This window comes from Phyllosticta capitalensis (assembly GCF_038381095.1).
Source record: "Phyllosticta capitalensis strain CBS 128856 chromosome Unknown BKA78scaffold_6, whole genome shotgun sequence".
Lineage (NCBI taxonomy): Eukaryota > Fungi > Ascomycota > Dothideomycetes > Botryosphaeriales > Phyllostictaceae > Phyllosticta > Phyllosticta capitalensis.
The window spans coordinates 1,780,396-1,807,632 of NW_027117444.1; the positions used below are offsets into that span (position 1 = coordinate 1,780,396).

Here is a 27,237-nt window from a genome sequence, read left to right on the forward strand (position 1 = left end):
GCTGATGTAGTGCATCAAGATAGTGCGATGGAATGTTGTGAGGAAGACGTCGGAGACGTCGCCAAGCTGTAAGTGGGTGTTGTATGATTGGCACAGGGATCAGGCTCATGGTTGACAACAGCCTCCAACGGCATTGACAACAACAACAGGACAAGATGACTTGTTCGACATGAGGACTGCTTCAGTAGCCGCCATTAGCCGCTCGCTTAGAGAACGTGACCTGGCGTATATTTTTTCCAGGTTCTTCCTGCGCCGTTGAACCTCTCCCTGGCCAAGTTGCTGTGTACTGGTGGCTCTCCCTCAAGGTGCATTTTATTTGCAATGGCATCTCAATTCATCATTTCAACACCATCTACTGCATCCCAGTCCTCTTCCATCCATCGACATGCTCTCCAAGACAATTCTATCTCCCTCGGTTTTATCCTTCGGTCCCCGTCTTCCCTTGCGCATGGGCCGTCCGGCTGAAGAGGGGCAGCGCCCCACGTCATAGAGGCCATGGACAGCTCCGTCTTGCTGACCTATCCGCGCAAACTTCTTTCTTTTACTTCACTCTTCGCCCATGCTGTCAACACCCCGCTTCCTTCTCCGCACTCTGAAGCAGCCCAGATACCCTCAATCAGCATTCGCCAAACCAGCCTTCATCAAAGCTTTTGCGACAATGGCTACCGATCCCGCCAAGTACAAGTTGAATCACTCCATGTATGATCTCTGAGAGCTCTAGCTACCCTCAATGCTAATCTTGATCGCAGGATTCGGGTCAAAGACCCCAAGCAATCGGTCAAATTCTACGAGTTCCTCGGAATGAAGCTCATCAACACCATCAAGAACCCCGATGCCAAGTTCGACCTCTATTTCCTCGCATACGACAGCCCCAAGGCCGCCTCCCATGCCAACCACTGGACCGACCGCGAGGGCATCGTCGAGCTCACCCACAACTACGGCACCGAGAGCGATCCCGAGTACAAGATTGTCAACGGCAACACGGAGCCATACAAGGGCTTTGGTCATCTTTGCGTTTCGGTCGACAACATCCAAGCTGCGTGCCAAAGACTGGAGGATGCTGGATACAAGTTCCAGAAGAAGCTCACAGATGGTCGCATGAGGAGCATTGCCTTTGCGCTGGACCCTGATGGCTACTGGGTCGAGCTCATCTCGCAGAACCCAGTCGAGGCGACGGAAAACATCAAGGAGACGGACGTGGAGACTTATCGCATGGTAAGTTGAGCACTGCTCGTATGCAATCGGGCGTCTGCTGATTGAGGAGCAGAACCACACCATGATCCGCGTCAAGGACCCTGAAAAGTCGCTCAAGTTCTACCAAGACGTCATGGGCATGAAGCTGCACAGAATCTCGGAAAACAAGGATGCCAAATTCAACCTCTACTTCCTGGGATATGGACCGGATGCCCCCAAGCAGACTGCTAATGGCGTCAACCCCATTGCCGACCGCGAGGGCCTTCTCGAGTTGACGTGGAACTATGGCACAGAGACGGACCCCAACTTCAAGTATCACAACGGCAACGACCAACCGCAAGGCTTCGGTCACATTTGCATGACAGTCGACGACTTGGATGCTGCTTGTTCGAGATTTGAAGAAAAGGGGGTCAACTGGAAGAAGAGGCTGACCGACGGCCGCATGAAGAACATTGCTTTTGTTCTTGGTGAGTTTTCCTTCTGGATTTTCGCCAATGGCAGTGTACTAATTTTTGCGGCAGACCCGGATAACTACTGGATCGAGATTGTTCAGAACGAGAAGTTGAAACAGCGCTCCAACTGGTAACTCGTTAGGACAAAAAGCTGTAGGGGTGGCATGACCAGTGTATAACCCCTGCACACGAATTTCAATGCGACTGATTTGCGCCACACTTCACACAGCCTCTGCGATTTTCTCAAACCTGAGCAGTGACTGGGAGTCTTCACTCTTCTTGTGCGTTAGTGATTAGGACTATGATGCATGCACACGTTTGGACTGCGCCATCGGAGCTACGATGTACCTGACAACCAGTCGCCGACACCTAAGACGTGGGGCTCGGGAGCGGGGAACACAGCTGGCCCCCTCAATTGGGCAAGACTGCTTGGGTGCGCCTCCTCCCGCATCCTTAGTTTGATGCACGCCTTTTCTCAGCTGACAGATCTACCTTTGAATCCGGGATACCTGAGTCTAGACAGGTCTCCTCTACTTGTTCGAACTTTTTCCAAAGCTTCCCGAATTTTTGATTGCAGTCTGATATTTCCATTGCTAGCCCAAGATGCCGACCCAAGCACACAGCAACGGCTCCAACGGCTCTTCCGCTCTCCGACCAAAAGTTCTGATTCCAGAAAAGGTGTCACCGGATGGGCTCGCTTTGCTCAAAGAAGCATTCGAGGTGCATGAGCGCAAAGGCTTGTCGCCAGACGAACTCAAGAGCATCATACATGACTACGAGGCCTTGATTGTCCGCTCCGAAACCAAAGTGACGGCAGATTTACTCTCTGCGGCCAAGAAATTGAAAGTTGTTGCTAGAGCCGGTGTCGGCGTTGACAATGTAACTTGTACCACTGTGTATCGACTAGGGATTGGACTGATTTGCACCTAGGTCGACGTCAAAAGTGCCACTCAGCTGGGTGTGATTGTGGTCAACAGTCCAGTTGGCAACATCAATGCTGCTGCGGAGCACACTATCGCATTGATCATGGCGGTCGCAAGAAATATTGGCGATGCATATGCCAGTGTCAAGCAGGGCAAGTGGGAAAGAAGTCGACTCGTTGGCGTTGAAGTCAAAGGCAAATGTCTCGCCATCGTTGGAGCAGGAAAAGGTGAGGATTCAATTTGACTATTATTCACATCTAACACGCGATAGTCGGTCTCACGGTTGCACGCATTGCCAATGGCTTTGGGATGAGGGTCATTGCCTTTGATCCTTATGCCAACCCGCAACTTGCCGCAGCAGCATCTGTGGAGCTCAAGGACAGTCTCGATGATCTGTTAACTGCAGCCGACTTTTTTACCATTCATACTCCGTTGATCGCGTCAACCAAAGGAATGATTGGCAAAGCTGAGCTTGCCAAAATGAAGCCAACTGCAAGAGTTCTGAACGTTGCACGAGGAGGAGTCATTGACGAAGACGCCTTGCTTGAGGCGCTCGAGGCCGGCAAGATCGGAGGCGCTGGAATCGATGTCTTTACATCTGAGCCTCCGCAGCCAAATTCTTCCGCCTCTCGACTGGTTGCGCATCAAAAGGTGGTGGCGACTCCCCATCTCGGAGCCAGTACGGTCGAAGCCCAGGAGAACGTCTCGATAGATGTCTGCCAGCAAGTTGTGTCAATCCTCTCCGGCGATCTGCCTCGAAGTGCCGTTAACGCACCCCTGATTCTGCCCGAGGAATACCGTACCCTCCAGCCATACGTCAACCTGATAGAGCGCATGGGGTCACTATACACGCAGCATTACAGTCCCAAAGCCAGATCGGCCGCGACCAACTTCCGCACGACCTTTGACTTGACGCTCCAAGGCCAGCTCGCTACGCTCAACACAACCAAGCCACTTTTCGCCGCGCTGATCAAGGGTCTACTGGCGCCAATCAGCTCTCCAGAGGGTCTCAACGTCAACATCGTCAACGCAGAACTAGTGGCTCAAGAGCGCGGCATCCTTGTCAACGAACAACGCTCTCGCGAAGACGCCGAAGAAAAAGGCTACGCCAGCTCCGTCACCCTGCGCGCGCGTCCTTCACGATCGACGTCCGCTTCTCGGGGCGGTGACCCTCGACCCAGCTTCACGCGAAGCGGCAGCATCGGTGGGGCGCCGCTCAGCCCTGCGAGCCCTCGCAACAGCTCTGACGCAGACGGCGGTCCATTCCACGCGGAGCAAGTCATCCAGGGCTTCGTGTCGGCCAACACGCCGTACATCTCGCGGTTAGACCGCTTCACGGCCAACTTTGTTCCCGAGGGCACGCTCCTCATCTGCCGCAATTTCGACAGCTGCGGCAAGATTGGCTTCGTGGGCAACCGCCTTGGCGCTGCGGGCGTCAACATTAGCTCCATGACTGTCGCACCCCTCATGCAGAGCTACGAGGAGGCGGCCAGTGGCAAGGATTCGCATGAGGCACTCATGATTTTGGGGATTGATCGCATGATTGGCGAGGATGTTGTGAGTGGTCTCATTGGTGAGCAGGGTGTTTTGGAGGCGGGTGTTGTCAGCTTGTAGGGATTGGTTGGATGTGCTGTGGCTCAACGATGGTGTTGGAGGATACTTGATACAAAAAGTGACGCCGCGCAACGCAGTTCTACATACATATCCTTGGGCTTGGAATCAACTTCGAAGCTTGAGTGCTTTCGGCAGCTTCAATTACGCAGAAAAAGTTATGGCGTACATGACTGCTTGAGGTTTCTCAGCCCTCTCGTGATACTTCGGGAGCTCCTTCTTCGCCTGCAAGCCTCCTTGCATGTGCTCCAAGCGGCTCGAGCCTTAGACCTCGCCGATTACAAATTGATGCTTGGAGGTCAACGCCCAATCACCTGACTTCGTGTTGTCATACTGATGACTTCCCCTCTTCATTAGAAATTCGCGTCGTGACTCACCCAATCATTGAAATCCCAGTCAATGGGTGGAAAAATTGTTTGCTACCAGCTCAATTGAGCTGTTGTGCAGATCGGCTCTCATGAGCCGAAGGAACGCGCAGGATCCGTATTCCGTTCAAAAAAAAAAGTCGTGGGAACCCGGGGCAGAGAAGCCAACCCTTCGGCCGACCGAGATTTGAGACCGAAGCGTAGACCGAAGGCATTGCTCGTTACCGCCTCATCCGAAGAGCTTGTCTGGTGGCTTGCATCCCGAGGTTCCTGGTCAAACAAGAGCCAGTTTGCCGTTCGCCCTATACGTGATTGCCTAATTCGGACTAGTGGGTCAGGATCCCCGCTGCTTTGATAACGTCACAGGATGCACATCACGGCAGGTACAACCTGAACGCCATGTGCAAACGAACAGCACCACTAGGCTACGACCGGAGTTAACCGTCTGAGGGAAGGCCCCCATTACTCATCAGGAAATTGCATATATATTTCTCCACACGCTCTTGATGTCTCATCATCTTCTCAATCCAATCCAGAAATTCTCCTCATCAAGCAAAACAATTCTCCAATCAAGAGCTAGGGACATTGGTCATCATGGCTTCCTACGACACCATTCCATCCACGGCCAAGACCCAGCCCACGCCTTTCAAGGTCAACATTCCACAGGAGAAACTGCATCAGCTCGAGCAGCTTGTCAAGCTCTCACCCATTGGCCCCGAGACGTACGAGAACCTGTTTGAAGACCGCAAACTCGGCGTCTCACGCTCATGGTTGGAGAGTGCGAAGAAAGAGTGGGAAAGCTTTGACTGGTGCGTAACACAAACAGCGTCTCCACTTCTTCATACCCCTCCCCCGCACATCAGGAGATCAACCGACGGCGCTTCAGAGAGGAAATCATTCTGACCAATTACTAGGCGCTCCCACGAGGCTCACATCAACTCTTTCCCTCATTTCACCCTGCCTGTCACCGACGACGATGGCCGCAAGCATTCAGTCCATTTCGTAGCGCTCTTTTCCACAAACCCATCTGCTGCTCCCGTCGCCTTCTTCCACGGCTGGCCTGGCTCGTTTCTTGAATTTCTGCCGATTCTCTCGCTGCTCAAATCGCAGTATGCGCCAGACCAATTACCCTTCCATGTAATCGTGCCGTCGCTGTCAGGGTACACGTTCAGTGGACACCCGCCCAAGGACAAAGACTGGACCATGCAGGATGAGGCACGCATTATGCACAAATTCATGTGCGAGCTGGGTTTTGAAAAGGGCTATGTGACCCAAGGCGGCGACATTGGCAGCTTCATCGCCAGAATTATGGGAGCAGAGAACGAGGCGTGTAAAGCTGTCCACCGTAAGTACCCCACACGAACCCAGCCCCCAGTATCGAAGCCAGTAGACACAACGCTGACTCGCTGGCCACAACAGTCAACTTCAGCCCCATGCAAAAGCCCGACTCCGCCTGCGACAGCGACATCAACGAGCTCGAAGCCTTCGCTCTCAAGCGCGGCGCCGAATTCCAACGCACCGGCTTCGCCTACGCCATGGAGCACGGCACGCGTCCCGCAACCATCGGGCTCGTCCTCAGCTCCTCCCCCATCGCCCTGCTCGCCTGGATCGGCGAGAAGTTCCTGACCTGGACCGACGCCGACCCGCCCGTCTCGGCCATTCTCGAGTCCATCTCGCTCTACTGGCTCACCGACTCCTTCCCCACCAGCATCTGGTCGTACCGCCAGCACTACGGCCCCAACCCCATCCCCGGCGGCGTGCACGGCAATGCCAAGTTTAGGCTGAACAAGCCGTTTGGGTACAGCTTTTTCCCGTACGAGTTGATGGCCATGCCCAAGGCGTGGGTCCAGACGAATGGCGACTTGGTGTTTTGGAGGCAGCATGAGAGGGGAGGTCATTTTGCGGCGATGGAGAAGCCGGACGAGTTGTTGAAGGATGTGACCGACTTTGTGACGCAGGTCTGGAAGTGAGGGCGCTGCCCTGTTGGGCGTTCCGAGGGAAGCATGTGAAAGTCAGCGGCGGACGGTGAGGATGAGAGAGGGTCTTGGAGTCGTCTGTCCTTGTGTGAGCGCATACGAGAGCGGCCGTTGAGGGCGGCCGCATTTCCGAGCCAGAAGCATTTGCTGCGACTTTTCTCTCTGGAGAATCTAGTCTGCCTAGATGGCCATGATGATAGCATCAGTATGCGACAAAAGAAATGTCAACTTCAACAAAAGAGTGCTAAATGAATGCTCCTAGCGGCTTGTCCTTCTTTGAGCTTGAAATTCGAACTTTGGGTCCAGAAGAGTTGCGACTGCCAAACTTTCGGCATCACTTCCGTCATTGTCACTTCTCAAGAGACTAGTAGTGGAGCATGAAGCATGACCACCTATTGACTGATCAGAGTTGGATTGAGAGCAAGAATCTTTGCATTTATTTCATTCTTCTCCCCCTCCCACCCCACTAACCCCCCTCCCTACCTATGTCCTCCCGCCTGGTCCTCTCTCAAATTGACAGGACCTATCCCACCTGTATAGATACTTCCCCCCCATCCCCGCCAACAAGCATACATTCATACATACATGCAAGCGCGAAGAACTGAAAGAATGAGTCTCAATGAACATGAAAGGTAAACCAGCCCCGAACGTCCCTAGTAAACCAACCAACCAACCCACCAGCCCAGTAGCCCTGGGCCCTGAACCCTATGTTGTGCTTGTGCTTTCGCAGCTGGGAAGCAAGAAAGACCAATTGAAGTAAAAAGCAAAACCCAAGCCCAAAGAAGAGAAGAACGCAAAAGGAGAAAAGGAAAAAAAGGAAATAATTCAATCGCGGAGGGGTATATAACCACCAACTCCATGCAAAACAATATGCCCCAGCAGCAGCAGCAGTAGCACCAGCGATGATGCCAATATATGTCCAATGTTTTGCCTCATTGAACAAACTCTTGCCCTGCTGCTCGGGTGTAAGAGTGTCTCTGCCCACCACGAATACGCCTCTTCCAATGCTGATTCACTCAGGTCGGTGTCGGCGGCGGCGATGGTAGTTGTGTGGGTGCTGATTGCTGCCACGCCGGCACATGGTAATGCTGCTGCGACATGATCTGCTGCTGGTGAACAGATTGCCAGGTCCACCGATGCCTGGTTGCGACTGCCTGTGCTGCTAGCCCATGCTGCCCGGCTGTCCTGGTCTCATCCCGCCGCCCTGCTGCCACATGCCGCCCATGCCGTTCATCTGGCCCATCATTTGCTGCTGCGGGACGCCGCCCTGCTGCTGGCCCTGCTGTTGTTGCTGAGCCTGCATCTGATTGCGCTGCGACAGGATCTGCTGCTGCCGGATCAAGCGTGCCATGTATTGTTGCTGCGCAACTTGCTGCTGGTTCATGTCTCCACCGCCTGGCATGCCGCCAGGACCGCCGCCTTGTCCGCCGCCTTGTCCGCCGTTTTGGACTTGCTGCTGCGCGTGCTGTTGATTTGCAACGGCCTGGGCTGCTTGCTGCTGTTGATGTCGGATCTGCATCTGCCGCATCATTTCCATCTGGTGCATGTTGCCACCGTTGCCGACGGGCATTTGACTGGCCTGGGTGGCACCGTTCTGGCCGGTGCCTGTCGTGACCGTGCCCATGTTCATGTTTCCCATGTTCATGCCGCCCATGTTCATCTGGCCCATCTGGCCCATGTTGCCCATACCGCCCATGTTCATTCCTTGGCCGACGCCACCCTGTTGATTTGGATTCTGCTGCTGGCCTTGGTTCTGTTGTTGTGAAGCCTGGTGCTGCAGAGTAAGCTGCCAGGCTCTCATGAAGCCTTCGTTTCCGCCGGTCTGAATCAAGTGCTGAATCTGCGGAGGCAGTGAGCCGCCAAAAGCGTGGACCATGCGGAGGATCATTTGTTCTCGGCGTTGCTTCATGCGGAGCGCTTGCTGTTGCTGGGGCGTCATGTTGGCCATGTTGACGTTGTTCGTGTTTCCCATCATCGGATTTCCTTGGCCAGGTGGACGCTGCTGGACGCCGTTGGGTGTGCCTCCGGCAAGCTGGCTCATTTGAGAGCGCATTTGCTGCTGCAACTGGGCGTTGTATTGTTGGGGAGTCCCAACATTTGACCCTTGTTGATGCTGTGCCATTTGGTTCTGGGCCTGCACCTGGGCCAAATGCTGCTGCCGGAGTATCTGCATCTGCTCCTGGCTCATGTTTTGGGGCGATCCGTTGGCCATTGCATTTTGTTGTTGCAGGCGTCGCATTTGCTGGAGCCTGATCATTTGCTGCTCCTGCGACATGCCCGAAACCTGCATCTGCGGAGTATTCATCATCATCGGCGTTCCCTGCATGCCGACGGGGCTGCCATGCTGATTTACTCGGCCGGGTTGAGGCGTCATGTGGCGAGTGACGGGGACTGCTTGGCCCAGTTGCGGTGTGCCTTGTACCATCTGTGGTGTTCCATGAGTGCTGCCTGGATGTTGACTGCTCTGTTGGCGTGACATTTGGCGAGCCATGTGCTGCGTGCCAGCAGAATGTTGAATAGCAGAAGACGGGCGTGGTGGACTGCCAGCCTGGCTCGATGATGTAGGGGCCATTGGAACTCCTCCCATGGCATGCGTTGCGACGGCATTCGCATTCATGACTGGAGAAGCCTGCATGGGAGTCTGATGTCGGACCATTGGGGAGTTTTGTTGAGGCTGGGTCATTTGCATGTGGTGTTGTTGTGATCCCATCATGTTTCCAGAAGCTTGCGCAGCTGCGGCTTGAGCACGGCGCATCTGTTCTTGCTGTAGAGCTTGCTGCCGCTGTTGCTCCTGCTGGGCCATGAGCCTGTTGTGTTCGGCTTGCTGCTGGTTTGCAGCCTCCCTCTCTCTCATGCGCGCTTCGTTGGCGGCCTGTTCGCGCTTGAGTTGGGCCTGCCGGGCTTCTTCTTCCTTCTTGGCCCTCTCAGCCTCCTCATGTTCAATCTTGATGGTTTCCAAAACCCTAAAGCGGGAGAACTGCACGTCAAAAGTGGACCCTCCACCACGAAGGCCTTCACCCTCGCCATTCATCTGGGCAGCTCCTGCCCCTACTCCCGAGGAGTCACCAAAGAGCATGAAGCTTTGATCTGCATTGAATTGGGCTTCATCTGCGGCCAGTTCCGCCGTCGTACGTTTCCGGGTCTTGAGCGCCGGTGGCGGATTCTTGTTCATCGGGTGTGTTGTAGCTTCGATGATATCCAGGCTCTCTCCCATGCTGTGGGCTGGCTCCAGGTAAAGCGCAGGTGCAGTGCTGTTGATGACGCCGGCCTCGAAGTCGTGGATATTGGTCTCATCCAGAATCATTCTTTGCCGTTTGGCAGGGCGCCCTATGGAAGGTGTTGGCGGTATGGAATTGATGGGCGTAGGCGGATGTGCCGATATTGGAGTCTGCGCTGTCCGTGCTTGTCTCCGACTTAAGTCAGGCATTGGGGTGGTGGCCATGGTTAGACGTTCGGCTTGTTTTGAGAGTTCTGTCGGGAACAGGACGAGTGTGTTCTCTACAGGGCCTTTGGTACCAGCCTGTCGAGCACCCTGCAACGCTTCTGTCTTCTCTTTGCCTTGCTGGCTTCCCGAAGAGCTTGGCCGCTTGTCTTTGGGAGAATTTGAAGACTGAGAGGGAAAAGGTACGAATGGAGATGGAGTGAGATGGTCGTTCCAGTTATGAATAGACCCAGGAACCACGTTGTCCTTCTTTGCGGAGCTTTGAGCCGGGGCCTTGTTGCCCATTGAGCGGTAGTTGTACGTTCTCACTATCAAGCACCCGTCATACCATGGCACCCCCATCCTGTTCATCTCATCGACCATTTCGTGTGGCACAGTCCTCTCTCTGATATGGTTTATCGCAGATTTCATGGGCGAGTTGTATGACCAGTTGCCGTCCTGGTGCTCGAAGCGAAAGTAGTGGTCGTAGAGATGGAGTTTGAGAGACGGTTTGTGGCCGAAGAACTTTTTTAGGATGTACTCCTCGGTAAAGACTGAGACTAGTAAGCGCATGTTGGAAGCATTGTATTTGAATAGCATACCTGGAGGCTTCTCTGGCACCTTGCCCGCAGCAGCCATGTCGTCGGCCTCATTGTGCGCGATGCGGGTGCTGCTGCGAAGCTGTGAAGGGCGCGTTGACTCGCGGCGCTGGCGAAGTCCCTGGCTGGGGCGAATCGGTCCCATGGTTGTCATGGTGGTTGACGGTAAAGAACAGTTGGCGGTCTGCGAAAAGTTGGAGAGTTGCGCGACTATGTCGCGTGGGAAAGATGGTGGTTGAGTTGCGATGTGGTCCCGCTCACATAATCCGCTTGCGATGGGCAGTCGGTCAATCGGTATCAAAGAAGCGCGGGGAGAGAGCGTGAGGAGACGCGACCAAGACGTGGGGAGTTTCAAAGGCGATGAGGGCGAAATAATGTGATGGACGGGGATGGTGTTGATGGTGAGGTAGCTTGAGGATCACCGCATGGAGGAATGAGCGTGCAGCGGTGCAAGGCGGTCGGTCGGGGCATCGGATCAAATACCCGCCCCGGCCTTGGCGCTTGGAAGGCGGCCCAAAGTAGGTACTCCGTATTTTGTGACTCAACACCAAACGTCCCCAACAACTGCTATCACCGTCAGTCATCATGGAGAATCACGGCCGGGTCACAGCCCAAAGGCGACAGCCAAGAATACTCATCGTCTTTCCGACTACTCCATGGTCTGATATACCTTGAACCATTCACTCCATCAAGAAAAGTAGTCTTTGTCCTGCAAGACGGTGTCTGAGACAAGATAGAGATGAAAGGCATCAAAAGTCAGAAACATTTCCAGGTTAGGACGATGATGTCGGCACTGTCCTAGCGCCTTCCCAAAGTTGCACCAATGACGTCAACCCCCTGGAATGCAGCATACGACAATCCGCCATAAAGCCCACGACTGAGCTCGACCAACTCCTCATCCACCATTCCCAATCTCCACTATCAAAAGCATTAACCATGGCCGAAATCGCAGCAGGTGCAGTAGTCGCCGAGCAAGTCATCTCCACGACCGTTGAAGGCGGCCTCGTCGCTGGCTATGCTATTGCCCAACCCACGGTCCCGCTCAAGGCCACTTTGACGAGAATAGCAGTTAGCGAGCTGATTCGTCGCCAATGGCACAGTATCAACGTCATCGACGGCAAAGCCTACGTATTTGGCGGCATCACTCAAGACGGGGTCCTCGCTGGCAATGAAATGCACCAGATATCGCTGCCCGGAGCCAAGCACACAGACGGTGTCGATTACCACGCGATACCCGCAATCGGCAGCACTGACGAGTCTCTGGTCCCTTCACCTCGCGCTGGCCATTCCGCCGTGGTGGCAGGAAACAAGATCATCATCTGGGGCGGCCGCGACGAGCGAGGCAATTCCCTGGCTGGAGAAGCGCCGCAACTCTGGACCTTTGACACGACGACCTTACGATGGAGCCGGATACCGGTGCCAGACGGTCCCAGAGACTCTCAGTTCCATCACGGTGCAGCGCTTTGGCGCGGTGACCAGCTCGTTGTCTACGGGGGATTCAGCAAGCCGGCGGATGCGGCAGACCTGCGCACTCTGCCCAGTCTCAGCACCATTGACATCAACACAGGCGGCTGGCAGTTGCATGCTGATCAGACGCTATCTCCAATCACGCCTCCATCTGCGATTTCTGTTGTCGGAGACAAGGTTTATACCGTTGGAGGAGGTGATCGCTTCCAGTCGCCTGTACATGTGTACGACCTGGCATCCACTGCAAACAACGGCATTGCATCGGCCACATGGACGACTATCCAAGTACCAGCGAACCCGCTCGTCGAAAGCCCATCAACGCCTCGTTCAGGTGCCGGACTGCTCCCCATATCCACTGGTCTTGGCCGCCACTACCTGCTCTACCTATTTGGCCAGGCCGCCAGCAACACCGACACGACCAGTCCATCCCTCGCACAACCTAGCGCATCACCCTCTTCTGAACACGTGGACTCGACTTCCTTTGCCAATCCGGACCCTCCAAACTCGTCCCTCCTCCACACTTTCCAGCTTCCCTCGAACAATGCGTCGCTGGCCGCGGCCAAGGACGGTGCACGTGACGCTGTTGGACTCGATAGTGGTGCTGCGGCGTGGTCAGATGTCGAAATCGTGCTGCCGAGTGAGGAGCACGCCCACCAAGGCAAGGCACACCCAGGCCCGAGGGCAAACTTTGCGTGTGCCAACGTCGACGACAAGACGGTCATTGTGTGGGGAGGTGTTGACGCCAGAGGAGTGGTCGAGGGGGATGGATGGATAATCAAGATCGAGTAGGGTTGGATGGAGTGGTAGGTGCTTGCTTGAGTGCTACAAAGGCACAAGGAGCTGTCGATAGACGGGAAGGAATGGTCGTTCTTGGGGACGCCATGGAAAAGCGAGACTTGCTGTAGGTGCTGCCAATCAGGCGGGACCAAGTCAATCTCTGATGAATTCTCCAGGACTACATCACAAAAATAAGCATGAAAATGACTTCGTGGATCAATTATACATTTTCGACTAGTATGCCGTGCCTAACCTCGTCATGTGAAACTACAACAGTGGATGGAGGTAATAATACAAGAAAGAAAAAGAATCACGTCGCATCGACTCAGCTACCGTTGATGATGTCCTCCGAAATCTTCTCCGCAAGCGCGTAAATGAGAGCTGACGGATGACCAGGGGGCAGGAAAGCAAACATGCTGGCATCGACAACCCTCAGATTTTCAACGCCAATGACGCGCGCCTTGGTATCAACGACAGCCGTTTCCTCCTCCGGCTTGCCCATGCGGCACGTACACGACGCGTGCATGATGGCCATGACCGAAGTCTGCAAGTTCTCCAGAATCTCCTCGTACGAGTCGACGTCGGGGCCGGGCCAGTACTCGTCCTCCGAGGCGCGGATGCTCTTGACAATGTCGGTGTTCATGACCTCGCGCATGCGGCGGTAGATGGCGACGACCATCTCCTGGTCGCCGGGGTCCGTCAGCCACATGGGGTTGAACAGGGGCTTGTCGGTGGCCGTCGCGCTGGCCAGGCTCACGTTGCCGCGCGACAGCGGCATCAGCAGCGTCGCCAGCATCGACGCGTACTGCTTGCCGTCCTTGGGCTGCTGCGCCCACGGGATGTTGAAGTCGCCAATGTAGCCCGCCGCCGGGAAGTACTCGATTTGCGGCCAGTCTTCGGGGTATGCGTTCAGGCGGTCCCAGGTCGACTGCGACAGGTTGGTCGACGAGGGGAAGCGCTCCCAGGCCAGCATCTCGGCGACGTTGTTGGTCAGAGGACCGGTGGCGCTGGCGGCGTATTCGGCGACGACGGCGGCCAGCTTGACCGGGTTCGCAAGCACGGCGTCGAGCGTGTCGATGGTGACTTCGTAGGCGGGCCCGAAGATGAGGTGGTCCGAGACGTTTTGCCCAACTCCGGGACGGTCGACCAGGACGTCGATCCCGTGCTCCTGGAGGTGCTCGGCGGGGCCAATGCCCGACAGCATGAGCAGCTGGGGCGAGTGCAGGGCACCAGCAGACAAAATGACCTCCTTGGTCGCGTTGATCTGGTACTGAAGGAGACCATCGACGGGCGTGGCGGGCTGGACCTCGACGCCGTACGCCTTCTTGTCGTCGTCAAAGAGAATCTTGGTCGCCTGCGTAGCGAGGAAGACGGAAAGCTTGCCCTTCAGGTTACCATCGCGCGCCTTGTAGATCCACTCCGCCGACGTCGAGCGCGCCTGCGTCTCGGGGTTGACCGTCAGCTGCGCGTAGTGGATGCCGTCGAGCTCGCCCTGGTCGTAGGTTCCGGTGATGTTGAGGCCCAGCGCCTCGAGTCCGCCGGCCGCATACGTCTGCCACGACCACGAGTAGTTGGGGTATGTGACTTGGATGGCGCCGTTGTCGTTGTTTTCGATAAAATCGCTCTCCGAGTACAGAGCCGTGGCGTTCGCGGGGCGCGTCGAAGTGTTTGGCGGCGTGAAGTTCATGCTCTTCTTGAAGTACGGCAGCATCAAGTCGAACGTGTAGCTGTCATCGCCAACAGCTTCGGCCCACTTGTCCATAGAGCCCTTGGTGGGTCGGTGATGTATCATGAAGTTCAGAGCGCTCGATCCGCCAAGGCATTTGCCCTGGGGGTAATGCATCTCTCTCCCGGCTGCGCCTGGTTGTGGTGTGGTTGTGAAGACATAATCGACGGTAGGGATGGAGTCAAGCGGATTCGACCCGATACCAATGATGCCTCCCAATGGGGCGGGACCGACGACCGGCTTGCCGACCTCGAATGATCCTCCCGTCTCGATAACGGCTACCGAGTGCCCAGCTTCGGCCAGACGGTAGGCCACAGTGTTGCCAGCGGTTCCTCCTCCAACGACTACATAGTCGAAGGACTGTGTGTCTCCCAGAACGCCTTCAAGAGTACCAATTGACGTCTCGATTAGACTTGAAGCGTCGGTCCAGATGCTGTTGGTAATGGGATCCAAAATGGAATCGAGGATTGGCACCGCCGCCGCGGACCCGACGAGTAAACTTGCCGCAGTAGAGATGCGCATTACTGCCGTAACTGTGGACTGTTTAGTAGGATCATTCGTGCCCAGAGTTCTGGGACCACTCACAAAGGAAAGAAGGACGTGATATAAAACGAGTGACTAGGGTTTGCGCCAAAAGCAGACAGACAGATCAAAGATACAACATGGAGAAATGTGGATATATGGGAAAAAGTATGGAATCCCCTTGGAAAGCGGACGCCTACCACACGGAAGCAGGTATATGTACGGAAGGGAACCGCGTGGGTAGGCCGGAAGGGGGAAGTGAAGTTGGAATTTCCCCACGACTTAGACCCGGCCGCTGCGGCGTGAACATCGCAATAATAGTGGCCCCAGGGCCAGGGTATGCTGCTGTGGCGTCGTTCATGCAAGTGACTGCCCGGCTCCACACCCGTTGTGCCGTCTCTTCCCTGTCCCTGATCCCACCATTTGGCTGGCCTGGATGCTGGCCTGGTGGTTAGGGCGAGGAGGCAGCATACACATAAGAAGATGCTCTCCTCCAAGATACCCTCTCTAAACACTTGCACATATTGAACTCACTGCCAACACAGTTCATCCACAAGGGAATTCAGTGGCTCGCCTTGCAACGACTCATACTCGTACGACTTACGCGGCGAGATGAATGCCAGGGTCAAGACGACCAGACCACAAGTCCATACCACTCACTTACCACCTACCACCTACCTATCCATCCGCATTCATCAATCACCATAGCGGAAGCCTCCCCGCCGTCCCTATACTCACCACAGCTCTTTCCATGGCCCTCGCCCAATCCCGCTCTCAGTGACGCCGCAGCAGATACCACGAGCAGCGAGATTACTGCTTCCGCAATCCATCAGTGTGCAAACACCACTTCATCATCGTCACGGAACGGAATGAACGCGGGCCGGCGCCCATGCCTTCATGTAAAGTTGTCTCTCACGACTCGCGCTGGAAATGGCTCCGAAGATGATCTTCAACACGTCCCACCTGTTCCAGTGAGACCTCTGTTGCTGTGTTGGCTGGCCCCATGGCTCACTGACGGTGGTGGTGGTTCGCAATCACCATCACCAAAGGTCGACCACAACCACTTCCTCAATACTTCACCACTCCGAGCAATTTCACCAAAGTCACAACATCCTCTGCTCTTTTGCAAACGCCAAGGACCAAAAAAATCGGCAAAAGGGGCCTCCCGTGTTCCGTCGTGGTTCGCCTTAGTCAAACACCACGACTCGTCGGCCCACTGCTTTTCTTGGCCGCTTTTCTTGGCCGCGATTCATTTTGCTGCTGCTGCGCCGCACAGTGCAACAACACGACTCGAAGTGACTTGCGCACGGCGCGAACATCGCAATTGTGTGCTCGCCGCATGCAACACAGGAGACACGAGCGACTGCATGCCAGAAAAGGGTGGACGGAGGGGTGTGCTGGTTGTGATGCATGGGATGCAAGCGAGAGCTCTCCCGTGGACGAGATGGATGGTCGATGCTCGCTATGCACGACGTCGGGTGGTTTTCTTATACAGACTGGAGGCGACCACCAGCAGAGAAATGTACCGCACCGCCTCCGAGGTCGCGTGGCGACGACACCGAATCTCTGGGTCGAACACAACCAAGGACCACCTCTTTTCCTCTCGCAAGCCCGCTGTGCCACTTCCACCTCTTTCTCCCATCATCTCCGGTTCCTTTCTCATCCATAACAAAATCCCCGATCGGAGAATTGGTGACCTAAAAGCGACGCCTCCGCGGAAGGGAATCGCAAGAAATAATGCACAGGCTGCAAGTGTCCACGGGGCGCCTACCGCGTTTGAGCAACTCGACCCGCGTGATGGCGTGGTTGCTGCGGGTGCGGCGTTGATGGTGACGAGATGGGATGGACGCGATGGGGAGGGATGTGCGTGCTGTGCCGGGAAGGATGACAGCCGAGAACGTGTGGGTGGGTGTGGGTGCGTGGTTGCTGTGCCGCACCCACACCAGCAAGTGAGTTGTCCCAGCCACCTGGTTATGTTTTGGTCCCCTCCCCCTTTCAGTAGGTCTTACCCCTGCGACCCACCCCTTGTCGTCGCCCCCAAGTGTCCCCGCTCTTTCGGTAAAATACGTGAGTGAGTCAGCGATCGCCTCGTTGCCACGAGAATGGAACGAGGAACAGATATAAGATGCGAGGCAGGACGAATGAGCAGGCAAAAGGGAAATGATTCTGTGAAATGGATACAGGTATGTGGACGTGGATCGCTACATAGATAGGTAGTGCGTGCGTCATGCAACTAAGCAAGTACAGGCAGAGTGACAGACGGGCGGGGGTATAGGAAGCGCCCTGAAGACGGTGAGCAAACATACACATAGACAGAAGAGCAACCTGACAAGAAGATAGGGAGAGAGAGAGGGAAGAAGAGAGCGCCATCTGGCTGCGGAAGCCGATACAATCTAACCAAAGCCACTACCAGCAGGCTGTCTGTACCTCTTCATGGCCAAACACGACCAAAGTTATCGAGCGAGCACCTCAACCACCCAAGCGCCAAAGCAGAAAGCCAACGAAACTGACGATGATCTCGCGAGAGGTGCCAACCAAAAGAACGAACGCCGCCAACAAGCTTGAGCCCACATCGTTCAAACGTTTACAAATTGCCAATGACGACCATGAAGCGCAACAATCCGTCACCCTTCTTCCTGACGCCACGCTCCTTCCAGTTGGCACTCCTCCGCGACGACCCAGCCGCCGCTTCGGCGCCGTCAACATCCATGGCATCGACAGGGGCAATCCCAGTCTCAGCCTCCATGTCTGGTTGCGGACGCGGAACCTGAGCGAACCCAGCAGACGAGCTGGGAGGAGGGCGACCGTGGCCACTATTCTCGGTGCCGGCAACCGATGCGGCGTCGTCCAACATCAGCGTGCTGCTCTTCCAGCCCCAGCTCTGGCTAAAGTTGAACTTGTCGGGCGCGCTCTCGTAGACGGACAGGAGTCGGCCGCCCTTGGATGGGCTGTATATCTTGAAGTACGTCTTGATTGTAGGCCTCCTGTCGATGTAGGGCGGGATGACTTTGGCCCCGAAGGCCCTTTTGCCCTCCATGGCTTTGGGGTCGCCCGGGTTCCTGAATCTCTCGACTTCCTCGTCGTCTTCGCTATCGGTCTGGTTGGCGCGGAGGGCCCGGTGGAGGTTGTAAGCCTGCCAGCGTTCCTGCGTTTCGTCGAGGCTTGGAGGGCGGCTTTGGTTGGATGATGCTAGCCCTGCGTCGCCGTCGCCATTGCTGCTCGACGCATTGTCGTCTTCGGTTCCTTGACCAACTCCAATCATGGCTGTGGCAATTTGCTCGGCTTGCATACCGCGCTGCGAGTTGCGGGCCGTACTCGAACCATGCAAATACCGATGGTATTCTCGATACACGGCCACCTCTTCGGCCGGAGTTCTTGGGCGATATTGAGACCAGTTGAATCCATCCCTAGCGGACTCGGTGTCTTTGACGCGATGGAGGTAAACACCAAGCTGATTGCCCTTGTTGGTCTTGACTTTTTGGATGTAAATATTCCAGAGCGATCCAGCATAAAACACGCTGCGGGAGTAGACTCGCTTCTTCTCCTTTAGCAGACGAGGGTTTGGAAACTCTGCTGCAAAGCGAAATGGCGGGAAGTGTGTGTAGGTGATGGGCTTTGGGCGAGTCTGGGGACTGCTATCCCTCGCATTGGCTCCAGAGCGGAGCGGAGTGTGAACTCGATTGGCATCGGGGGGCGCTGAAAAGTCGTTTGCCCACTGCACATCTTCTGGTTGGAGTGTGGCTGAAAGACGTGAAGAGTTGCTGTGGAGAGAAGCTGAAACCATTGGCTCGGCTGAGGCACCCACGACAATGTTGCAGTCGTTGTTCGGGATCCAAAACTTTCGAGGCTTGCCGTTTGCGTCCCAACTGCCCGAGTCCATGTCTTCGTCCTCCTCCATTTCGGCAGCATCTCTCGCTGGGGCCTTGCCTTTTGCAGAACTCGTGCTCAACTGCGATGCCGTCATGCTGGCGGCAAGGTTTGCGGCGTTCTGGTCTGCAACGTGGCTCAGACCTAGCTCCAAGTCTCCCGATTGTGCAGAAACGACGCGCTGTCGAAGCTCCATCTGTTGCCAAAGAGCATTGGTGATGGCCTTTTCGGAGACAACGGGTAAATCAAAAACGTCGCGTGATCGTCGGATAAGCTGTAGCTGCTCGAAATCAAGGTGGATGTAGTGGATTCCTTCGTCGAGGAGCACAAGCAGTGGCTCGATCTCGTGGTGAGTGTAGAGCGAGAGCCACTTTTGTTGCATACCAAGCGCCTGATCTTGACGAGAGACGGTAGTGATGAAGTTTTGTCGGTAGACACTGTCAAAGCGTACTGCCATCAGACCGAGTGCGTCTGGAGCCACAGGAATAGCTTTGACGCCTTTGACAATGAGACCCAGCTCTATCGCAGTCTTCTTGAGTCTGCGATCAAGCAAACTCTTGGCCAAAGACCATCTCTCCCATTCGTCCCGGACATAAAAGCCGTCACCACCCACAATCTCGCGGACGACCTCCCCAGGAATTCCATCCCAGTTCTTGGTCCGCATTTCTGCTCCGTCACGACAGAGCATGGCCTTGGCAGATGCCAGCAGCCTTTCGCCAGCTGAGCCATAGTATTGGAGGGTGACGAGTCTGATGAGCGGACCAAGGCTATCAGGATGCATCTGCCGTAAAATGGCGTCGATGCTGGATTCGACAAAGTCTGTGATGTCTAGCCAGCAGGCTGTAGCAAAAAGGCCCAAGCATTCCGCATCTTCTTCTTGAGAAATATCACCTCCGTAGAGTCTTTTGATTGTGAGCTCGAATCCGCGCTCGGTAATGCACGTGTCGATCTTCTCCGGATGAAGCTCGACCTGCTCGGAGCGGCTTTCACGCCAAGGTCCAGTGAGCATCGATCTGAAGTACGGCGCTTGGTCAAGGATGAGACGATGGAGCCGGTAGCTTTTTGAAAAGGCGACGATGGTAATGTCGGAATGAAGACCTTCCATGAGTCCGCGGTCGAGGAGATGACGCGGAAGAGGGCCTGGGACCGCTGGGTTTGCCGCTACAAGTCCATTAGCAAGTCGACGAGAGAGACGACAGGGAGACTCTACAAGAAGAGCGAATATGCGAAGAATCCATTTTAGAAGTCGAGACAGCACCAGAGAACATACGACTCAAATGAGCGGGGGTGTCATAATCGGGGCGTATGTTTGAGTTCCTGTTCAGATATCCTGGCGGAACACTTGGATCATCGACGGATTTTTCGGCACTTGCAACTGGGGTCGAGGGGCCGGGATGAGAGGTATCGAAAGTTGAATTCCACGATGCAGACGGACCAGGGTTCAAAGATGTAGACGGGGGAAAGGAATAGGGGGTAGGTTCAGAAGCAGAAGCAAACAACGAAGTTGAGGCACCAGCAAAGGTGTTTTGAGGTTGAGGATCCATGGGGCCCGCAAAGAGGCTCTGCGGCCGGGAAGCGTCAGACGGTTGTGACGCTGAGGTAGTTTGACCGTCAGTGACTGATGACTGGTGAACAGATGTCTCTTGGTTCAGGTGGTTGAGGTCGTGGGGGGCGTTGGTTGCTGAGTCCATATCACGAAGTTGGCTGGCGGGCTGCAGGATGGCGTCGGGCTACAGATGAAGGCGCAGTTGAGGGTAGCGCGAGAAGACGAGATGAATCATGTGGAGGGATAGAGCGATGTTTTTGAACAAAGGTCGACGTGATGTGTGTGGAAGCGGACGAGAGTCGGTGTGTGAGATTATCGATGGATCTTTCAGGACCTTGTAGCGTAGCGATGCGACAAACAGCTGCAGTGACGTCGCAGGTGACAGGAAGGCACCTCAGCCCCCGCTTTCGCCACCGCCTCAGTGCCCTATATTTGACCAGTAGACCAGCAGTCCTCCTGTAGACTCGACAAGTCACAAGGATTTGGCCGATATGCAGAGCCCATCGCTCGTGGGTTCCGCTGCGTTTTGCGGCCCGTTGCGAGGCGGCGGCGCGTGGAATCAGGTGCAGCAGCAGTGCAACGCCGACGACGGCACGGGATGGATTGCCTCCTCTTTGCTTTTTGTGGTCGGTGCAGCGCCAAACGGAGGCGAGGCGGGAGATGCAATTGTGAAGCGTTGGACGTAGCGTGAGTGCAGTGCAGGTGAGGATACGGATATTGAGGTGGGAGAGATTGATAAGATAAAAACCCAAGTTTCTAGTCGCCAAGCCAGCACTGTGGCGTCCATGACCCCTGCTACATTTTCTGGACTCGTACCACCAATCGCCGCCGCTCCATTTCTCTCGTCGTCGTCCATGTCACTCACACCATCACCACCTGCATGGCCTCATTACTCCACCAGGCCTTTCCCGCGCTGAGGCGCGCTGCTCCGCGCCTCTCACAGGAGTTCTTCACCTGCTCCGCCAGGCTAGCTCCCGTTTCCGCGCCGTTGGCCAAACCGTTCCCGCAAGGTCCCGTACTTCGCGCTCTGAGATGGCAATCGTCTCATGCCCTCAAGGGCGGACAAAGTCCGCTGGGCGCATTGGCTCAGGAGCTGCAAACCAAAGCCCCTGCTAAGCCCGTCGGAAACGTCAAGAAGAGCAGCTTCCCCGAGACCAGCGACAAGAGCGTCGCATACTGGCTGCTCGGAAGCGCAGTCAGCGTTTTTGGCATCGTCGTCTTTGGAGGCTTGACCAGGCTGACCGAGTCTGGGTACAGCTCCCTCTACATTTGCCTGCTCCTTGAACATCGCTACTCTGACACTCGACAGGTTGAGCATCACTGAATGGCGCCCCGTCACCGGTTCCCGTCCTCCCATGTCCCAAGAAGACTGGGATTCCGAATTTGAAAAGTACCGCGCATCGCCCGAATTCAAGCTCCTCAACCCCCGCATGACCCTCGAAGAATTCAAAAAGATATACTGGATGGAATGGACACACCGGCTTTGGGGACGCTTCATTGGCATCACCATGCTTCTGCCCACCACATACTTTATTGCGCGTCGCAAGGTCACGAAGCCCATGGCGTGGAAACTCGTCGGTATTTGTGGTATGATCGGCTTCCAAGGCGTCATCGGCTGGTGGATGGTTGCAAGCGGTCTGAAAGATGACCTCTTTGCGCCTGGAAGCCACCCACGTGTCTCCCAATACCGCCTGACTGCCCACCTTGGCGCTGCCTTTTTGGTCTACTGCTCCATGATTACTACTGGTCTCTCTATTCTTCGGGAACGCCGCTGGCTGTCTGATCCCGCTGCTGCGGAAAAGGTCATTGCTACTCTGCAGCACCCGAACTTGCGCCCATTTAGGCGTTTTGTCACCGCGCTTACCTGTCTTGTCTTCGTCACGGCCATGTCTGGAGCGCTTGTTGCTGGCCTCGATGCTGGTCTCATTTACAACGAGTTTCCATGGATGGGTCTTGGCCTCACTCCGCCAAAGAAGGAGCTCTTTGATGAATTCTACAGCCGCAAGTCTGACCGTTCCGACCTGTGGTGGAGGAACGTCCTCGAGAACCCGTCTCTCGTTCAGCTGGATCACCGCTGTCTCGCCATGACCACCTTCACAGCCATCATGGCGCTGTTTGCGTACTCTCGCTTCAACCCGCGCGCTCGCGCTGCGCTTCCCGCCGGCGCCAAGAAGGGTCTCACTGGCGTCGTGCACATGGCGTGGGTTCAGGTCGCCCTAGGTATCAGCACGCTCATCTACATGGTCCCGACGCACCTTGCTGCGACGCACCAGGCTGGCGCGCTGGCTCTGCTCACCACGTCTGTGCTGCTGTGGAGTAGGCTGCGGACGCCTGGCAAGCTCGTCCAAATGGTCAGGATGAGGAGTGCCGCTGCTGCCACTTCTTCGGCCAGCAAGGCGACCCCGAGTCTCGGACAACAAAATCTGAAGAGGTAACACGTTATTTGCTTCTGGACCTAACGAAGCATTGTGGTTGGCGTTTTGTGCGGCGGTTTCCTGTTTCAAAAAGACCTTTCAAATATGACTGTATATCACATTTTCAATCATGTGTAGATACCTCTCCACTTTATCGACTGTCTTTCTCACGCTTCCAAAGACTTCTTCGCAATGTCCAAACACAACTGCCTTCGTAGCCCGATATCTCCGAGCAACCAGCTCGGCCCCTTCGTCTGGCCTACACTCACTCAGGCCAACAACGTCACAGTCAACCCAAGCCTCACCATCACAGCCACCTTGACCTTCTCCGACCTGTTCTCTCGACCTTTTCACTCACCCGGTCCCTGCCTCACAGGGCGTCCACCCCCACACGTTTCGACACCCGAAAAGCAAAGCGCACAGCGCGGCCAGCTCCTCTCCACACGACTAAGGTGCAAGGCGTCGTGCCAAGGCTGAGTGAGACATTCTGACTAGTAGTTCCTGCGATATTGTTCGCGCGTGCCTGGATGCCTCGTCTTTGCCCTGCCTATATGCAAGCCGTGGCCATCTCATTGGCGCCCTGCAGACGGGACGCCGTATATCAGAGTGTCCGGCATGGACGAGGGACGAGGGTTGTGGTAACAGGTACGGCATCCTCTGCCTGTCTCACACAGCCTCGCTCTTATGGCGGCCAGCCAGCCAGCCGGCTCACGTACGCAGAACGCTGGACGCCAGCGAGCACCTGTGTGTTTATGCCATCGTCGCCCATCCATCCACATACGCTAAAACCTACATCCCACCACCAAACCCCCCTCGTCTCCGTACCCGAACAGACGGCAAATCGCCAATCTCGACTACGCCATCGCCTATGTCGCTTACACTGGATCGGCCCGCCCGCTCTCTCTCTTCTTTGAGAGGAAATGAGGCGAGACAGGCACGGCGGCGGCGGCGGCGGCGAGTCGCTGGGCACTACTGTGGCTGTGGCCGATGCTGATGCCGACGTTGATGCGGGTGCCGATGCTGGGGGATTGCGCAAGCAAGCAAGTGAGCATGTAAGGCATACCGACGTTGTATAGGCAGGGCAGGGCAGGGCAGGATCAGGGTAGGGGGCCAAGGTACGCAATGATCAGAGAGCACATGTACCTACCTACCCAGCTAGCGTGGACAAGGCGCATGTGGGTATCTGTCGTTCGGCAGGTTCCTGGTAGGGGGTCCGATGAGACGGAGTTGGGACCACTCAGGGGCGGGGATACATGTGCAGAGTCAGGGACACACAGGGGTGAACATGGTCAGGGATAAACAGGGGTAGTGTAGGTAGGCGCACGATTTGCGGCACGACTTGCTGGATCGAAACGGGTCTGCATGGCTCAGGCATGCCGTCTGCTGGCCCAGAAGGTCGCGCTGTCTCTGGCCCGACTCGATCGGGCCCGAGTCAGAGTGGAAGTGGGCGAGCTGAGTTGTTCGGAGCATTTGCCGTTGCGCGCTGAGTAGCGTTTTGAGAGGGGTTGGAGGGGAAGGTTTTGACAAGGGGGAGCAGACAGAGTAGCGTCGAGGCAGGCGGGCACGTCAGCAAGTTCAGGATCGAGACCAGGAGCAGCAGCAGGGAGGCGGCATGTAGGAGCATGAAAATCAAGCTGCTCCATGAAGCGAGCGAGTGATTTCTCGATACGAAGAAGCGGGGGAAGTAGGTAGGCGACGTGAGCCTCTATAGCATATGGCAACGGCGAAGCGAGGACAAAATTCAAGAGTGGTTGGTGGGAATTATTGTTAACACATTATTCGCCGTACAATATGTACAAGAACTATCCGTGGATAGATAGGGTAAAGAGAAAAACACTCTTGAGAGCTAAAAAACGTACACTCCTTACTCGTACCAAGGTATCTACAACCACATGACAACAGGTTTTGCAACAACGATTCAACTATACTCCACAAACCCCCTTCCCTTACGACGACTTGGCCGCAGCGGTGATGACGTCGGCCGCCTTCTCGGACAGCATGTAGATGGGCAGGGCAATGTAGTAGCCAGGGATCTTGGGGAAGACGGAGGCGTCGACGACGCGCAGGCCCTCGACGCCACGGACCTGGAAGTCGCCGTCAAGCACAGCGTTCTCGTCGTCGTCGGCGCCGATGGGGCACGTGCACGAGGCGTGGTGGCCCCAGGCCTCGTCGCGGGTGAACTGCTTGAGCTCCTCGTCGGTCGACACGGACGGGCCGGGCCAGACCTCGGTGAAGTCGCCGTCGAGAGGGATCAGGTCGTTGAAGGCGTTGCGGCTGTACTTGAGACCCTCGAGGATGGCCTCGAGGTCCTCGTCGCCGCCCTCTTGGAAGTTGTTCATGGTGATGTCGGGGACCTCGAGCGGGTCGGCCGACCTGAGGGTGACCTCGCCGGCAGCGTTGCGCGAGTGGGCCTTGAGAGTCAACCAGGTCCAGGCCTTGCCGCTCGCGGTGGCGTTGGTGAAGAAGTCAGGGTAGTATCCGTTGAAGTAGGCGGGCCATCCGGCGACAAAGAGATCGGCGTCGTTGTTCTCGGCGACCTGGGACTTCTTGATAATGGCGAGGGCAACACCGTTGGTACCGTAGGCACCCTTGTAGGCGCTGTTCTCCCACTGCTCAAGGCAAGGATCCTCACCCTCCAAGAAAGTGCACTTCTTGAGGAGATCCAGCTTAGTGGGGGCCTCGCCGATGATGGGGATTTCGTAACGGTCCTGAAGGTTCTTTCCGACACCGGGAAGGTCGACCTTGACGTCGATGCCAAACTTCTCGAGCTCGTCCTTGGGGCCAACACCAGAAAGCTTGAGCAGCTGAGGAGTGTTGAAAGTACCAGCAGAGAGAATAACTTCACGAGTAGCCTTGACAGTTCCAGTGGTTCCGTTGGTGGTGATGGTGCCAGCCTGGCGACGGGGGTCCGCGCCATACAGACCAAGACCGGTGCGGAAGTCCACACCGACAGCCTTGGGCTTGCCAGAGGTGCTGTTCTCGAACTTGACGTTGGTGACAAAGGTGTTGAGCTGAACGTCGAGCTGGTACTTGGGAGTGCCATCGTCGTTGACAGCGTTCATGACCTCATTGAGGAAGTCAATGGGGCTGGCACGCTTGTACTCGGGAACCTTCATGGCAAGGGGAACCTGGTACAGACCCTCATCCGAGTCACGGGTAGGACCATCGTTGTTGAGGTCGCGGAGCAGAACCTGGGCCAGACCGGTGACGGTGGTGACGACCGACTCGAGGATGCTCTGACCCATGCCCGAGGCAGCAGCCAGGACAAGGGAAAGAACCTTGAAGTCCTGGGCGATCAGGGTGAGGTCGGTGACGGAGGTCTCAAGCCAACCGCTGAAGCCGTGACCAGTGATGCTGTTGGGAAGGTAGCGGACCTTCTCAAGACGCTCAAAGTACTTGCGCATGTTGTCGGGGGCCCAGCTGTCGTCGCCAGTGATTTCCTGGATGGTGGTCCAGTCGCTCTCGTGAGGGTAGACGGTGATCAGGGCGTTGTGAGAGGCGCAGCCACCAAGGGAACCGACACGGGGGTACAGAATACCAAGAGGAGTGGCGCCCTCGGGAGGGTTGGGGCCAGTGTAGCGGCCGCCGTCAGCGGTAGTGTAGACGAGCTTGCTGTCCCGCTCATTTTGCGTCTGGTTGCTGTAGTGGTTGACAAAGAAGTCCCACCTCATCTCCTCCTTCTCAACAGCAAGACAGCTCAACGCGGGAACGTTGTACTCGGTGGTGTTGTGCTGGTCGTTACCGGCCTCAAGGAGAAGGACCTTGTGGCCAGCAATGGCGAGCCTGGCAGCCAGAGGAGCACCACCGGGACCCGAGCCAACAATGACATACTCGTAGTCCTCGAGAGTGGTCGTGGTGGCGTTAGCGCCATTGATGTAGTCGCGCTTCACATTGGCACCACGGTAAGGAGTGTGTTGAGCTCCGTCACTGCAATTGAACGGTCAGAAAGGAGATTCATGACTTGACTCGTAAGGGATATCGTACATGTAGCGGGCGGAGGCAAAGCTGCTCAAGAGCGAAAGAACGGACAAAGCCTTGAGGACGATCATGATGGCTAAATTGGTGCGCCCAGTCTTGACTTGCTAAAAACAAGGGTCGGGATAAAAAGAAGGACAGTAGTGAGAAGAACCGACAGAGCCCAGATGAACGAGTGACTGGCGCTGGCGAGTTAGGCAAGAAAGGAGCTGGCAAAGTGTTTTATACAGTCGACATGGTGGTTTCTGCACGGCTGTGCAGTGGATACTGGCGAGCCGTCATCCGGAACGCTTCAAGGGGTTCGTGGATAGTGATTGGGATCATCGTATGGAGAGAGCATCATCAGCAGACGCGAGACGCCGCGAGTTCTCGCCGACAGGGAACACGACATAAAGTCGTTGT

The 27,237-nt window shown here is 55.9% G+C and overlaps 10 protein-coding genes across 10 annotated transcripts; 5 read left to right on the forward strand and 5 right to left on the reverse strand.

The window, feature by feature from the left end:
• The first annotated feature begins 157 nt into the window (after positions 1–157).
• BKA78DRAFT_317192 (lactoylglutathione lyase-like protein) lies at positions 158–2,074 on the forward strand. Its single transcript, XM_066888687.1, has 4 exons — positions 158–699; positions 750–1,215; positions 1,268–1,661; positions 1,716–2,074. The coding sequence occupies exons 1-4, from the start codon at positions 560–562 to the stop codon at positions 1,778–1,780; spliced, it is 1,065 nt and encodes a 354-aa protein (XP_066743606.1). The 5' UTR covers positions 158–559; the 3' UTR covers positions 1,781–2,074.
• On the forward strand, positions 2,075–4,448 carry BKA78DRAFT_268711 (D-isomer specific 2-hydroxyacid dehydrogenase). The gene is made up of 3 exons (XM_066885495.1): positions 2,075–2,525; positions 2,577–2,796; positions 2,841–4,448. The coding sequence occupies exons 1-3, from the start codon at positions 2,250–2,252 to the stop codon at positions 4,181–4,183; spliced, it is 1,839 nt and encodes a 612-aa protein (XP_066743607.1). The 5' UTR covers positions 2,075–2,249; the 3' UTR covers positions 4,184–4,448.
• A 629-nt stretch (positions 4,449–5,077) lies between these two features.
• Positions 5,078–6,935, forward strand: BKA78DRAFT_317195 (Alpha/Beta hydrolase protein). The gene is made up of 3 exons (XM_066888688.1): positions 5,078–5,354; positions 5,460–5,890; positions 5,965–6,935. The coding sequence occupies exons 1-3, from the start codon at positions 5,140–5,142 to the stop codon at positions 6,513–6,515; spliced, it is 1,197 nt and encodes a 398-aa protein (XP_066743608.1). The 5' UTR covers positions 5,078–5,139; the 3' UTR covers positions 6,516–6,935.
• A 748-nt stretch (positions 6,936–7,683) lies between these two features.
• On the reverse strand, positions 7,684–10,695 carry BKA78DRAFT_353802 (Spt20 family-domain-containing protein; the record flags this gene model as incomplete). Its single annotated transcript, XM_066891617.1, has 2 exons — positions 7,684–10,496; positions 10,545–10,695. The coding sequence occupies 2 exons, from the start codon at positions 10,693–10,695 to the stop codon at positions 7,684–7,686; spliced, it is 2,964 nt and encodes a 987-aa protein (XP_066743609.1).
• Positions 10,696–11,090: 395 nt separating this feature from the next.
• Positions 11,091–13,020, forward strand: BKA78DRAFT_317199 (uncharacterized protein). The gene has a single exon (XM_066888689.1). The coding sequence runs from the start codon at positions 11,478–11,480 to the stop codon at positions 12,795–12,797; it is 1,320 nt and encodes a 439-aa protein (XP_066743610.1). The 5' UTR covers positions 11,091–11,477; the 3' UTR covers positions 12,798–13,020.
• Positions 13,021–13,110: 90 nt separating this feature from the next.
• On the reverse strand, positions 13,111–15,033 carry BKA78DRAFT_253012 (uncharacterized protein; the record flags this gene model as incomplete). Its single annotated transcript, XM_066884779.1, has 1 exon — positions 13,111–15,033. The coding sequence occupies one exon, from the start codon at positions 15,031–15,033 to the stop codon at positions 13,111–13,113; it is 1,923 nt and encodes a 640-aa protein (XP_066743611.1).
• Positions 15,034–17,076: 2,043 nt separating this feature from the next.
• Positions 17,077–17,510, reverse strand: BKA78DRAFT_153908 (uncharacterized protein). Its single transcript, XM_066882993.1, has one exon. It carries the CDS (start codon positions 17,401–17,403, stop codon positions 17,110–17,112), a length of 294 nt encoding a protein of 97 aa, XP_066743612.1. The 5' UTR covers positions 17,404–17,510; the 3' UTR covers positions 17,077–17,109.
• BKA78DRAFT_153901 (uncharacterized protein) lies at positions 17,411–20,798 on the reverse strand. Its single transcript, XM_066882992.1, has 2 exons — positions 20,111–20,798; positions 17,411–20,061 (listed from the first exon to the last, which is right to left on the reverse strand). The coding sequence occupies exons 1-2, from the start codon at positions 20,589–20,591 to the stop codon at positions 17,618–17,620; spliced, it is 2,925 nt and encodes a 974-aa protein (XP_066743613.1). The 5' UTR covers positions 20,592–20,798; the 3' UTR covers positions 17,411–17,617.
• A 528-nt stretch (positions 20,799–21,326) lies between these two features.
• On the forward strand, positions 21,327–22,881 carry BKA78DRAFT_296612 (putative cytochrome c oxidase assembly protein; the record flags this gene model as incomplete). The annotated part of the gene is made up of 2 exons (XM_066886640.1): positions 21,327–21,697; positions 21,756–22,881. 2 exons carry the CDS (start codon positions 21,327–21,329, stop codon positions 22,879–22,881), a joined length of 1,497 nt encoding a protein of 498 aa, XP_066743614.1.
• Positions 22,882–24,806: 1,925 nt separating this feature from the next.
• BKA78DRAFT_252775 (uncharacterized protein) lies at positions 24,807–26,909 on the reverse strand (the record flags this gene model as incomplete). The annotated part of the gene is made up of 2 exons (XM_066884761.1): positions 24,807–26,787; positions 26,845–26,909. The coding sequence occupies 2 exons, from the start codon at positions 26,907–26,909 to the stop codon at positions 24,807–24,809; spliced, it is 2,046 nt and encodes a 681-aa protein (XP_066743615.1).
• Between the last annotated feature and the right edge of the window lie 328 nt (positions 26,910–27,237).

Excerpts from the sequence above, each read along its gene's own strand:
- BKA78DRAFT_317192 (XM_066888687.1), top strand. The coding sequence starts at position 560 with ATGCTGTCAACACCCCGCTTCCTTCTCCGCACTCTGAAGCAGCCCAGA. Across the intron at positions 1,216-1,267 it reads ACGTGGAGACTTATCGCATG|AACCACACCATGATCCGCGT; the intron begins GTAAGTTGAGCA and ends ATTGAGGAGCAG. Across the intron at positions 1,662-1,715 it reads GAACATTGCTTTTGTTCTTG|ACCCGGATAACTACTGGATC; the intron begins GTGAGTTTTCCT and ends TTTTTGCGGCAG.
- BKA78DRAFT_268711 (XM_066885495.1), top strand. The coding sequence starts at position 2,250 with ATGCCGACCCAAGCACACAGCAACGGCTCCAACGGCTCTTCCGCTCTC. Across the intron at positions 2,526-2,576 it reads CCGGTGTCGGCGTTGACAAT|GTCGACGTCAAAAGTGCCAC; the intron begins GTAACTTGTACC and ends ATTTGCACCTAG. Across the intron at positions 2,797-2,840 it reads CATCGTTGGAGCAGGAAAAG|TCGGTCTCACGGTTGCACGC; the intron begins GTGAGGATTCAA and ends AACACGCGATAG.
- BKA78DRAFT_317195 (XM_066888688.1), top strand. The coding sequence starts at position 5,140 with ATGGCTTCCTACGACACCATTCCATCCACGGCCAAGACCCAGCCCACG. Across the intron at positions 5,355-5,459 it reads GAGTGGGAAAGCTTTGACTG|GCGCTCCCACGAGGCTCACA; the intron begins GTGCGTAACACA and ends ACCAATTACTAG. Across the intron at positions 5,891-5,964 it reads GGCGTGTAAAGCTGTCCACC|TCAACTTCAGCCCCATGCAA; the intron begins GTAAGTACCCCA and ends TGGCCACAACAG.
- BKA78DRAFT_317199 (XM_066888689.1), top strand. The coding sequence starts at position 11,478 with ATGGCCGAAATCGCAGCAGGTGCAGTAGTCGCCGAGCAAGTCATCTCC.
- BKA78DRAFT_153908 (XM_066882993.1), bottom strand. The coding sequence starts at position 17,403 with ATGGCGCTCTCTTCTTCCCTCTCTCTCTCCCTATCTTCTTGTCAGGTT.
- BKA78DRAFT_153901 (XM_066882992.1), bottom strand. The coding sequence starts at position 20,591 with ATGGACTCAGCAACCAACGCCCCCCACGACCTCAACCACCTGAACCAA. Across the intron at positions 20,062-20,110 it reads TTCGCATATTCGCTCTTCTT|CGGCAAACCCAGCGGTCCCA; the intron begins GTAGAGTCTCCC and ends ATGGACTTGTAG.